The sequence below is a fragment of the Furipterus horrens genome, unplaced genomic scaffold (assembly GCF_987537825.1).
Source record: "Furipterus horrens unplaced genomic scaffold, mFurHor1.1.pri manual_scaffold_4, whole genome shotgun sequence".
Taxonomy (NCBI): Eukaryota; Metazoa; Chordata; class Mammalia; order Chiroptera; family Furipteridae; genus Furipterus; species Furipterus horrens.
In genome coordinates, this window is record NW_028327174.1 from 66,138,129 (window position 1) to 66,151,963 (window position 13,835).

Here is a 13,835-nt window from a genome sequence, read left to right on the forward strand (position 1 = left end):
GATGGAACAACCTACATCTGTCTATCTTACTGGCATAGTAACCTCATTTGGCCACTTTTAACATAAAGAAATACTGTCAATATAGTGAATGAGCAATAGCACCCTGTCATTTGAGAAACTAACAATGTTTTTATAATACTTCTACATAAATATTCCAGCACTGCCCTAGTTACATGACTAATTGTTCTTTCTTGTTTCTGAAGGCACAGCGGCTCTGTAAACGTTGTGGTCAGGCATGGAGAGCTGCAACACTTGAAGGCTGGAAGCTCTATCATGACCCTAATGTTAATGGAGGTATATGAGTAGATTTTATTCTGAGAGTTGGGGACGTATTTAGCTCTAAATGCTAGTCGTTGTGAAGTATACTTTTGTGTTTAGAAATCAACCAAATATCTCATTTTAAACTATATATTTTATTTCTTTTAACTGTTTTATAGGAACAGAATTAGAGCCTGTTGAAGGAAATCCATATAGATGCATTTGGAAAATAAGTTGTTGGAGAATGGCAGAAGATGTAAGATATAATAAAATATTTACTGATATTGATTTTTAATTAATTGAAGGCCTGCTGAAGGTGCTGTGAAACATTCAGAGTAGTGTAAGACTAAAATTCCTGCTTTCAAAGACCTTGCAATCAGATTGAGGAATAGGAATTGGCAGACTTAACTACTTATCAGAATTATTCAGGCACTTAAGTAGTAAGAATTAAACACTGATATAAGGCAAAAATATAAAGGAGGTACCAATAAATTCTGAGAATAAGCATTGGGCTAAAACTGGTTCCCAGGAAAGAGAATTAAATTGAACTTTTAAAATTTAGCAGGATTTGGGCAATTGGGCGTGAAAATAAGGAATTCCCATAGGTTATGTTGCGACTTGTGCATTCCTAAAAATCGCTACAGCGAAAACCCACAGGACTTCTGGGGGAAAAGGAGTTTAGAGCACCATATTCAAAAATCATCAGTGATATGTAAAATGATAAAAACTTAATAATAGCAATAGAAGTTTCACACTGTTAAATGCTTAGGAAATATGTGAATGTGGCACTTTACCTTGAAAGGGACCTGAGCTTTGCTTGTAGAATTGGGTGCCAGAGGGTTCCAGCTTATGAGTTGTTATGAAGTGGTAAAAGGAGGTTATCTGAAATCAAATACAAAATTGTAACACTTGATGTGTATTCATTTAGTTTATGACATACCTGATGTACTGAGGTAGCTGGTAGGTGTTTGAGGTGTGTTACTTTTGTATATTTCTAAGTGGCCAATTCAGCTAGGTGTAGTTTTTCTGCATTCATTTAGTGTTTCTTGAGGGTGAAATTGTGCATAAGCAAGTGGGATATTTGCATTATGTTCATATTGTTCCTTGACATATCAATTGCATTGAAACAAATTCATATTTTCAAAATAAGCATTGTAACAGAACTGACTGTAATGCCAAAGATGATTGAAAGAAGTAAATTAAGAACAGGCAGTGGTGGTCCTCAAGTGCTGCTCTAAGGGATGAGAGTTGTTTTTTCTTTTAAATTTTTTTTATAGATAGTGGTAAACCATTTAAACCTGGAGGGCACATGACATCAGTGTTTTAAGATTAGCATGGCAGTGGAAAATAGGCTTAAAATTGAATGGACTCAAGGTCAAGAAACTAGTTAGGAGCCTGTCAGAATCATTTAGACACTAAGTAATTAAGGAGCTGTCCTAGAATAATATTGAGAGTAGAAAGGAAGGGAGCAAGAGCAGTCAGGACAAGTAATCAGAGAGAGAAGGCAGAGGAGGACTCAGATAGTGAGAGTGTCTGAAGTTACTTGTGTAGATGATAAGAAAACTGAAAGTGCCATTTATAGATTCTGAAGTAAAAGGGAATCATTGAATGGATATAATTAATTCTACTTAGGAATTTGATGCAAACTGATGCTTGACATGTTCCAAGTGCTTTGTTTTGATATTTTTAGGTCAGTATTAGTTAATATTAAGAAGCTTTCTACCTGAAAAAACTTGTATAAATTCTATCTGGAATAAAATTTGACTTTTATAAATAAAGGATCCATTACACTTCAATATGCTTTCACCTTGTATTTGAAATTCAGGTATTTGACTTTTCCTAAAGATTTCAGCATGGACTATTATCATCAAATTAAGGGATCCTTTCTTCTTATTACCCCACTAGATCTTTCGCTAAATTTAGAAACTATCAAATAAATAAGTTTAGTTTAGCAGACATTACAAAATTTCAGATTATGGAAAAATGTTGACGTAGTAAGAAAAATAATTTTCCAAATTTATTTATATATTTATTGTATTTCAGGAGCTTTTTAATAGATATGAGAGAGCAATTTATGCTGCTTTAAGTGGGAATCTCAAACAGGTATGTGATCTATTTTAATTATTCATTTTTCCCCTCCTGAACAAAATCAGATACATAACATATATTCTAATAATTGTATATAATACATTTTATAAACTTAAGCTACTTTTTAAGAATAGCAATGGTAGATAATCATAAAATAGAGTAGTGACTTGAGCTGCTTAATATGATGTATCCCATATACCAAATGATGTTTTAATACATGAAATCAGACTTTAGTTTCTAAGAATTGTGAATTTAATTACAACCTACATTTATTGATGACTAGTATGCATAGCTTTATGCAGAAGTATACCACTGAGGCACAGTAACTGTTTAGATAGTCTTAACAGCTATTTACAGCTACTTTGAGGTTTGTTATATTAATTAGTTAAAACCCCATAATAGATCAGCCTGGAAAATTGATGTTACTATGAACTCAGTATGGAAAGAAATCTTAATAGTCCAAACTTAGAAGATGCGGCTTGGCAGGGAGTGGGTCAATTATTTGATATGATATTTTACATTATCATCCACAATATTTTGTGATTCTTATGACTTTATAGTCCATATCAATGGATGTAACTGCTTTTACTTTCTTTTTTGTTGACTATGTTTACATGTTTCTGTTTTGGAATGGGGGAAAAGCTTCTTCCTGTCTGTGACACCTGGGAAGACACAATCTGGGCCTACTTTCGAGTGATGGTGGACAGTCTGGTAGAACAGGAGATCCGGACATCAGTAATAACTCTAGATGAAACTGAAGAACTTCCTAGAGAATATTTGGAAGCAAAGTGAGTTTGTTGGTTTGTTTTAGTTATGGTGATTTTTAGTATACAAGGTCTGCTGGGAAAAGTCCAGCCATTGTTAATAAATGAAAAGAGTTTTCACGACATTGATGTAACCTGGCAGCCAAGGAGAGTGGACTGGAATGCGCATGTATAAACAATGATAACTTCACTGTACTAGTCAGTGGGGGCGGTAGATGCTGTTGAGTGAGCATGTGTACTGTGTGGCTGTGGCATTCAAAATGACTGAGCAAGTAGAGCAATGAATCTGCATAAAATTTTGCGTTAAGCTTGAACATTGCTCCATGGAAACTGTTGGGATGATTCAGAAGGCCACAGCTAAGGGCAACTGGTGATTGGCAGCTTCATCACTACCATGCGCCCGCTCATGCATCACATTTCATGCAGTTTTTTGGCAAAATATAAAATCACCCAGGTGACACAGCCCCACTTCAGCCCAGATTTGGCACCCTGTGACTTCTGGCTTTTCCCAAAACTAAAATCACCTTTGAAGGGGAAGAAATTTCAGATCATCGGTGAGATTCAAAAAAACACAACAGGGCAGCTGATGGCGATTGGGAGAACTGTGTGAGGTCCCAAGATGCCTACCTTGAAAGGGACTGAGGCGTCATTGTCCTGTTGTACAGTATTTCTTGTATCTTCTTGAATTAATGTCTCTCTTTTTTTTATTACATGGCTGAATACCTTCTGGACAGACTTTTTACTCTATAAAGTTTTATTTTGTATCCCTTGTTCATGTTATTAATATTATTTTATCCGTTTCCTGTTCTTTCTTTTGAAGTTGGACCTTGGAAAAAGTTTTTGAAGAACTTCAAGCTACTGATAAAAAGGTAAATATTAATATGAATATTTTAGTATAACTGAAATAGGAAACAATAAACATTATGTTGTTGTGCTCTGGAGCTCGGAGGCAAAAAAATATGTGAAACCTTGTTATCTTCTTCCTTCTTTTCTTCACCTATATCCAAATGAGAGACATCGGTTTCTTTGGTTTACAATTGGTCTCACCTAAATATATGGTATGCATGTAAACTAAGTTATCCCTTTCCTTTTGAAAAATAAAAACACATAATGGAAAATGAGATTTTAAAAAATATTTCAAATAATCTAATATTTTTTAAAGTAATATTCTTTAAAATTTTTCAAGTGACCAAAGTAATAGCATATGTCCCTGAAACACAGTAATCCAATAATCAAACCTTTATAATTTCCTCTCAACACCTTATGGTTATTCTCATTCCCCTGAGATGGTAAAGCAAATTGAAAACTATCCTTCCATATCTTTCTCCATACTCATAAATATGTAGAAATAATGTAGATATTCCATTGTAGGATTTTGGGTTTTGTTGTTATTCTCATACTAATATACATTACTTTACAACTTTAATTTTTTTAAATTTAATGATACTCCAAGTTAGTGGATATAGAGTTAACAACCTAAGTTATTCTTTTTAATAGGCACATAATGTTCTGTAGAATGATGTATAGTTTTTAAATTATCTCAGTCTTGGGGATATTTAGGTTGTTTCTAGTGCTATAATGAACATTTTTCATTCATATGTATATTTATAGTCTTATCTACAAGTCCTTTTCCTTTAGGATAGGCTTCCTGAAAGTTGCTGGGTAAAAGGGTATATGTATATTAAATTAATTAACTGCTTATAGCAATTAATTTATACTCCCACAAGAGATGTATTTATTTTAATATATTTTATTGATTATACTATTAGAGTTGTCCCAATTTTCCCCCTTTGCCCCCCTCCATCCAGTACTCCCCATTCCATTTGGTAATCCCCCCCTTACTTCATGTCCATGGGTCATGCATATAACCTTTTTGGCTACTCTATTTCCTATACTGTTCTTAACATCTCCCTGTCTATTCTGTACCTTCCAATTTGTACTTCTTAATCCCTGTACCCTTTCCCCCATTTTCCTCCTTTCCCCACAGCTAACAACCCTCCAAAATATCTTCATATCTATGATTCTGTTTCTGTTCTGTTTGTTTGTTTAGTTTGTTTTTTAGATTCAATTGTTGATAGTTGTAAATTTATTGCCATATTAATGTTCATAGTTTTTATTTTTCTTAAATATGTCACTAACATTTCATATAATAAGGGCTTGGTGATGATAAACTCCTTTAGCATTACTTCCTCTGGGGAGCACTTTATCTGCCCTTCTATTCTAAATGATAGCTTTGCTGGATAGAGTAATCTAGGTTCTAAGTCCTTGCTTTTTAGCACTTTGAGTTCTTGCCAGTCCCTTCTTGCCTACAAAGCTTCTTTTGAGAAATCAGCTGATAGTCTTATAGGCACCCCTTTGTAGGTAAATCTGCTTTTCTCTTCTTTTAAGATTCTCTCTTTATCTTGAACCTTTGGCATTTTAATTATGATGTGTCTTAATGTGGTCCTCTTTGTGTCCATCTTGTTTGGGACTCGCTGTGTTTCCTGGACTTGTATGTCTATTTCCTTTACCAAATTAGGGAAGTTTTCTTTCATTCTTTTTTCAAGTAAGTTTTCAATTTATGCTCTTTCTCTTTTTCCAACACTCCTATAATTCGACTATTGATACATTTGAAGTTGTCCTAAAGGCTCCCTAGCCTATCCTTGTGTTTTTGGATTCTCTTTTCTTCTTGCTGTTCTGATGGAATGTTTTTTTCTTCCTTATGTTCAAAATCAAACAAAATCTTTGATTTGACTCTGAGTTTCATCTACTCCACTGTTGGTTTCCAGTAAATTTTCCTTTATTTCACTAAGTATAACCTTCATTTCTGCCTGGGTCTTTTTTATGCTATTGATGTACTCCATTAGTTCCTTGAGCATTCTAATAACCAGTGTTTGGAACTCTGCATTTGATAGATTGCTTATATCCATTTTGTTTAGTCCTTTTCCTGGAGTTTTGTTCTGTTCTTTTATTTGGGCCATGTTTCTTTTCTTTTTTTTTTTTTTTTTAAATTTATTTGTTTGTTTATTTTTAGAGAGAGGGGAAAGGAGAAAGAGAGGGAGAGAAATATCACTGTGTGGTTGCCTCTCACTCGTGCCCCCAACTGGGGACCTGACGTGCAACCTAGTCATGTGCCCTGACTGGGAATCAAACCAGCGACACTTGGCTCACAGGGCGACGCTCAATCCACTGAGCCACAGCAGCCAGGGCTGGGCCATGTTTCTTTTTCTCCTCAATATGGCAGCCACCCTGTGTTTGTTTCTACGTATTAAGTAGAGCTGCTTTGACTCTGTGTCTTAATAGCATGGCCTATTGTAGAAAAGTGTACTAGTAAGATGGATGGGGTGGAGCCATAGGTAATCACCAGGGCGGGGGACCTGTGTGAACCAGGCTGATGGAGTCTCCGATATGGTGTAGCCGTTCTGTGGCTCTGTGTTGGGGAGGGCTGAGAAAAGGGACAATGCCTCTGCCTGGCCTCGGGAGTTTTGTCTGGGAGGTAGCTGTACCCTTGCCCTGATGCCAGATACTTCATCTTCTCCCCGTATGCCACTGGTGGCCTTCCAGCAGCTGCCCTGGTGCTGGAGCCCAGAGGGAGTGAGTCTGTGTAAGTCCTAAGTCCATCAAGGACCTTTAAGAGGAGACACATGAGAATCTCACAGTTTCTTCCATAGCCCCATCGCCCACTGGTTTTTACAGCCAGAAGGTATGGGGACTTTTCTTCCTGGCACTGGAGCCCTTGGCTAGGTGGTCTGGTGTGGGGCTGGGATCCCATGCTCCCAAGGTATCCCTCCCAATTTTTATCCGCCACCTGTCACTGTGGGACCACTCCTCCCGTGCCTCACAGGTCACTGCATCTCCACCCCTCCTACCAGCCTGGATGAATGTGACTTCTATAATTCTTTGGTTGTTGGACTTCCATACAACTTGATTTTCTGATGATTCTGGGTGATAGTTATTTTTGTAGTAATTTTTGCTTTTTGCTGTGGTTGTGCAAGGAGGTGAGCTGTATTTGCCTATGCCACCATTTTACCAGAAGTCCCCACAAGTAATTTATTAATGTGGTCATTTCTTTGCATTCTCACTGATCCTGAATATCACTCTTTCTGATTTTTGCCATCCATCAGAGTAAATGGAAAATAGGAGCGCATTGTTCTAGTCACATTTGTCTATGTATTCATAAGGCTGAGCAAGTTTTCCTATATTTATTCACATAGGAATTTCCTGTTCAGATCTTTTACCCATTTTTCTGTTGAGTTTCATCTTTTCCTTATTGTTTAATGAGCTCTTTGTATAATAAGGAAATTAATGCTTTTTCTGTCAAGGGTTTATTGCCAGTTTATTATTTTGGAGTTCCAGTTAATGAAAATAAAACAACAAAGTCAAGGAATAGGTAATTAGAAAGGAGGGAACATTTTCATATGATAAAAGTGTAATCTAGAGCCTCAAACTCAGTAAGTTGCTAGAATTAATTGGATAAGAATTTTTTAACCTGAATTCAAGAAAAAAATACAGAAAATCATAGCCTTTCTGTACTTGTTATGACTAGTTAGAAAAAGTTATAGCCCTACCCAAAAGTCCCATTTAAATTATTGACTAAGAAACATAGGAATAAAAATTAACCAAACGTTTGAGAGCTTTCATAAAGAAAACATGAATAAATAGATATACCACATTCTTAGATGGGAAGACTCAATGTAAATGTTGTTCATTCCAAAATTAACAGAGAAATCTAGTGCTTCAAGGGATTATTTCTAGACAGAAAATTTCCCAATAGATGAATAAGTAAAAATGGCAAGAAAATTTGGAAAAGAACAATAGTTATGGGATTGTTGTCTTCACAATAAAACTTAATATGGAGACACAGTAAAACAGTATGGAATTGGCACAGGAATAAATAATCAGTGAAGTTCTAAAGTTCATGTGAGATCCAAGTATAGATGAGAACTTAACAGATGACAGAGGTGACCTTTCATGTTAGAGGGGAAGGGGTGTTTATTTAGAACCATGGTGTAAGCATAACTGACTTTCCATCCAGAACAAAAGCAAAGCTAGATCCCTATCTCGTGCCATGTATTAAGATAAATTCAGATGAAGGAAAGGTTCAAATTTAAAAAGAATAAATGCTGAAGGAATATTTAGAAAACCAAATAGAAATTTTAAATATTCATAGACAAAAAAATAAACTATTTGCTGCAAGAAATCCAGGTGCCGGTTACTTATGTTTTTTTCTACTTTGTGCCTAATCACTGTTTTGATGGCTTTTTATTACTCTTGGTGCCATGTGCAGAAAAGAATACTAAAAGGATGCTTTTGAGAACTGCTGTTTATGTTGATAGAAATCTTTATAATTTATTTTGCTTAGGTCACAAGTGCCCTTCCTTTCTGGGTTTCTGGTCCACTGTAGAGTGACTAGGAAAACAGTAGTAAAATATAAATAATTAAAGTTTAGACCTGGTTGGTGTGGCTCAGTGGATTGTGCACCAGCCTGCGAACCAAAGGAGGGCCGGTTTGATTCCCAGTCAGGGCACATGCCTGGGGTGTGGGCCAGGTCCCCAGTTAGGGGTGTGCGAGAGGCAACCACACATCGATGTTTTTCTCCCTCCTTTCACCTCTCTCTAAAAATAAATAAAATTTTCTAAAATTTTTAAAGTTTAATAACATTCACAGAGATTGAATTGTTTTATCCCAGTTCTCTGCTTTCAAAGATACTATTCGGTCCTGGATTTGTAAGTCTTACGTATATTCCAAAGGCAGTATCCTTCCCATATTTTATTCTGTTTTGATTTCCTAAGATCTTTTATTTTCAAATTTTTCTTTATTTGTGCTTCCTCAAAAGTTTGATATTTTTAGTTTAACAATGAGTACATACTCTACAATGGCCACTAGAAGTTTTATGGGAAATGTAAAATTTTTTCAGAGAGTTCTGGAAGAGAATCAAGAACATTATCATATAGTTCAAAAATTCCTTATCCTGGGAGACATTGATGGTAAGATTATAATTTTATTTTACTTTGTATGAGTTCCTTGTTTTCTTAAAGTAATTTTGTAAAAAGTTGTCAGTGCAATGCACCATCACATCTTTTCATCTTTATAAATATTAACCTATTTGAACACAACTGTTTACTTAATTGTTGTATGATAAAGTTTGAATTTCATTTAGCTTTTATGTGATGGTTATTAACAATGAGATAGTGACATAACATTTCAGGGATGTGGTAAACGTTCTTGGTAATGTTTATTTATCTCCTTTTGATTTTTATTCTTGTTATTAAATCTTTGCTTTGATGGCTTGTAGGTTTGATGGATGAGTTTAGCAAATGGCTTTCCAAAAGCAGACATAATCTACCTGGACACCTCCTCCGCTTCATGACTCATCTCATTTTGTTCTTTCGCACACTGGGACTACAGACCAAAGTAAATAACAATGAACCAATTACTATTCTCTGCAAGGCTGATGCTTTATACTTATCATCAGGAAAACACTGCTTTTTTTGTTGATTTCTAGAAGTCATGATAGGATATAGAAGTCTTTTATACAGTCTCATGTAGTCACTCAGTGATAACTCACTGTGAGTGACCTGTTAGGGTTCTAATCTGTGGCTGCAGAGTGCTCATGTTCATCTGGCTTCTGGTAAATTCGTAACTTTAATCCTTATTAGTACCCAACTCTGAATCAACCAGCTAAGTTAACCAGACTAAGTACAGTGTGAGATTTTAGACATTTGTTTTCTTTTTCTTTTTTCCCTAAGTGATTAATAACAGTTTGGTTAGAGTACATATAAAGAAGGCAGAATGATACAGTAGTTAAAAGCTTAGTTTTTAGAGTAAGAGTCTAGGTTCACAGCCTTACCCAACAACTTCTAGTTTTGTAATTCTGGGTAAATAAAACCTCCATAGGTCTTAGTTTCTTCCTCTGTAAAATGTGAACAATAATAGTAACTACCCACAAAGAATATGGTACCATTAAATCAGGTAATACATGAATTTTGCTGTGTACTTAGCCTATCATATAGTTATTGCTCAGTGTCATTAAATAATTTAAGAGCAGAATTTTTATTAGATACAGTGCTGGTACATACAATCAGTTGTGTTTATAATTGAATTATATCTTTTTTTTTCTATGAAGGAAGAAGTTTCCATTGAGATTTTAAAGACATACATACAGGTAAAGTTTAAGTGTTCACAGTTTGATTCTTGTTTTTTTTTACTATTTAAATGAAAAAGAATCATAATATTTTAATACCCAATTACAGAAAATTCATCAGAGATCTTTTAATTATCATAAATTTATTTTTTTAGACTTTAAAATTATTCTGTCTAGCAGCACAAATTTGTATGAATTTCTCCTAAATATGTTTGAAATTTTGATATGAACTGTTTAAAAAGTACCACTGATCCTAGAACTTGCTTTATTATTGACATACTTTGATCTTTTTCTGTTTTTTAGCTTTTAGTAAATGAGAAACATACAAATCTTGTAGCATTTTATACCTGTCATTTACCTCAAGAACTAGCGGTTGCCCAATATGCATTATTTTTGGAAGGTGTTACAGAATTTGAACAGCGTCATCATTGCCTAGAGCTGGCTAAAGAAGCAGGTGAAAATGATTGAGAACTTAATCTTTCGGGCTTTAGTAAAATTTATCCTTCTAGTTTTAAATCTTGTTTCTCTTGAGAGAATTTTAGTGAAATTCTGTTTTAGGAATAAAATATACTGTCACTCATATATAAAATATCTTTTAATTTAGACATTTTTAAAACAATGTCTTTCATATTTTATACTTTTTAAAAATTATTATTCCTAATATACCAAACTATTGTGACTTTTTAGAGAATGTTAGTGTGAACGATTAATTCTTGCTTTTGTCTCTTCAAAAAATTTTTTAGATTTGGATATTGCTACTATAACAAAAACTGTAGTTGAGAATATTCGAAAGAGAGATGATGGTGAATTCAGTCATCATGACCTGGCCCCAGCGCTAGATACTGGCACTACTGAGGTAATATGACGGAGAAGGGGAAGTGTTGGGCTTTGGTGACTTCTACCTTAAAATACTCTGGCTTCTTTTTTTTAAGAATCTTCCTTTGTTAGCCAAACCTTTTAAATTATAAAAATTGGGAACAAACTTAGGGTCTTATATAAGGGTCTTATATAATACAATAGTATTAAGTTAAAGGAAGCTTCTTTCATAGAATAAAACCTGAGCATTGTATTTTTACTCATCAAATTATTCTAGATACTTGGTCAATGACTAACTCTTATGTGGCTTACTTATTCCTATTTTCAGAAAGGAATGAAAGTTTTATCCAGGAAAGAAAAAAATTTTACAGTAGCATTTAAAGGAATCAATGATTAAATTGGCGTGACATAGAATATATAATTCTAGATTCACAGTCCAGTAAGTTTTTCTGTAATTTAATAGAAAGCTATTAATTTTTTTTCATTTTCAATTAAATGAATAGGAGGACCGTTTAAAAATTGATGTAATTGACTGGTTGGTATTTGACCCAGCACAGAGGGCGGAAGCATTAAAGCAAGGCAACGCGATAATGAGAAAATTCTTGGGTATGCTGTATTTTTATATTTTTTCTTAAAGTTTTTGTTCTAATTCATATATCCTTGAACTTTGTCTTTTTTTGTTTGTTTTTCTAACCCTTCCAAAAGGGAAGGTGCAAAACAACCACTCCAATATCAAACCTGGTGACATGAAATACAATATATTTACAGTGAATTTTCGTGTCCTACTTAATTTTGCATATAATTTCAAGGCTTTGAAAAATGTAATCCTTTTTTTAAGCCACAGAAGTGTGTAAAAATAACTGCATTTAGTGAATCTTTTTGTGACTATTTTATTGAAATAAGGAAAAAGCCCAGCCATCAGATAGAAAGATCACCCAGACCTTTAACAGAAATATGTGGGACCTGAAATGGTTACAGCTCACTGTAAAAGTTGCACACCAGTGATTAGACTCCATTAGAAACCATTACACAGAAATATACATATATTGAAGATTTTTATATCTTTTTCACAGCATCAAAAAAGCATGAAGCTGCAAAAGAAGTATTTGTGAAAATTCCTCAGGATTCTATAGCAGAAATCTATAATCAGTGGGAAGAACAAGGAATGGAAAGTCCACTTCCTCCTGAAGATGATAATGCTATCAGAGAACACTTGTGCATTAGAGCTTATTTGGTGAGTTTGTAAAGAAAACAACAAATGTTTCTGACTTCATGATGACTTTTCTGATTCACTCTCAGACTCTGAACTGTTTCCAAAAGTGGTGATTGGCTCATTATCTTATCTCACATGTGACTGTGCTACTGACTTATCCACTCCAGACACTGAAATCAGACCTGGTCTTCATTAGCTGAGCCTCTAATTAATGGTAGCCAAGAGCATCTCACATGGCTGACAGTGTATGTGATGTCTGAATCTTATGTTTTCTTAAGATTATCTTTGAATGCTTGTCTCAACTTTAATACTTCTGCTTTTGGCAATAACTGAGAAAAGCAGTATAGTCTCTATTTGCTGTGACTAAAATAACAACATACTCATTCAAAATCCATTCAACAAATAGTGAAATGATTACAGTGGGCTAGATTCTAGGGCTAAATCTGTAGATGGCTTTCTGTCCTTGCCTTCTAGGAACTAATAGACCAGTCAAAAAAAAAAAAAAAAAAAAGACAAGTAAAAATGTGTACAACACAGAGTGATAACATGACAGAGTGATAAATGTGAAGATACACATCTGCAGGGAAGTAGGTACCAGGAAACACAATAGCATGAACCTTGCTGGTGTTTGTCCCTTGACAAAACATTTATTCACAATGACTTTTTTTGCATAAAAGCTAAATATTAAAGTTATTTCTTGATGCTGCAAAATTATTTCTAAGAACTAAATTTTAAAAACCGTTGAACATATGTGAAAAGTTTTATTTATTTATTTTGTATTTTTCTAATTTATTTTATATATTAGGAAGCCCATGAAACCTTTAATGAGTGGTTTAAGCATATGAATTCAGCTCCACAAAAACCTAGTTTGATACCTCAACCAACGTTTACTGAGAAAGTGGCTCACGAACACAAAGAAAAGAAATATGAAGTAAGTTGAATATAGATGAAACATGTCTATTGCATCTTAATACATGCCATATATATAAAGAGGTCATTTTTCAGCAATTCTTTTCCTATTATAACAGATGATCTTGCTGTTAATGTTCTACTTTGGGAGAAAAAGATTTCTGTTAAGTTATTTTTCTATAGATAATTAATCAGACCTGAAACATACCTTCAGATGATAGTAGTATTCATTTACAAAGTTACTATTTTAATGTTTTATTTAACTTTAATCTGTTGATGTTTATATTTATTTTGGCTGACTGAATGTCAACACTTTAGAACAGCAATTTTCAACTGGTGTGCTCCAAGAGTTTTTAAACATGCAATACCTGACTATTTAGTCAGGGGCGCTGACCTCTTTTCCCTTAGGTTGCCAAGTAAAACAATGACAACAGCCTACATAACAGTAGCCATCAGTGTGACTGCCTTGTCTTGAACCATAAATGTATAGGTCATATAGTAGTGTTGTACCTTGTTGGTCATGTCACATAATAAGGTTGCATTTGATTGGTTAATTCTTGGTACCAGAAATCCTTATATACAAGTATAGCCACCTGATTTTTTTTTAAGTCACTTTGGATCAAAAGTGATAGGCAATTTCTTTTTGTGTGTGTGTGTGAACAGT

At 34.3% G+C, this 13,835-nt stretch overlaps 1 protein-coding gene across 2 annotated transcripts in view; it reads left to right on the plus strand.

Moving 5' to 3' along the window:
• Positions 1-13,835, plus strand: part of NUP107 (nucleoporin 107) — a 39,697-nt gene that overhangs the window by 23,881 nt on the left and 1,981 nt on the right. For both annotated transcript variants that reach the window (XM_090275645.1, XM_090275644.1), the window contains exons 13-25: positions 204-294; positions 438-514; positions 2,302-2,361; positions 2,989-3,134; positions 3,931-3,979; positions 9,007-9,076; positions 9,385-9,503; positions 10,216-10,254; positions 10,537-10,687; positions 10,977-11,089; positions 11,553-11,655; positions 12,123-12,283; positions 13,068-13,193. In XM_090275645.1, the coding sequence (XP_090131771.1) occupies positions 204-294; positions 438-514; positions 2,302-2,361; positions 2,989-3,134; positions 3,931-3,979; positions 9,007-9,076; positions 9,385-9,503; positions 10,216-10,254; positions 10,537-10,687; positions 10,977-11,089; positions 11,553-11,655; positions 12,123-12,283; positions 13,068-13,193 (1,305 nt within the window). The remainder of the gene's footprint in view (positions 1-203; positions 295-437; positions 515-2,301; positions 2,362-2,988; positions 3,135-3,930; positions 3,980-9,006; positions 9,077-9,384; positions 9,504-10,215; positions 10,255-10,536; positions 10,688-10,976; positions 11,090-11,552; positions 11,656-12,122; positions 12,284-13,067; positions 13,194-13,835) is intronic.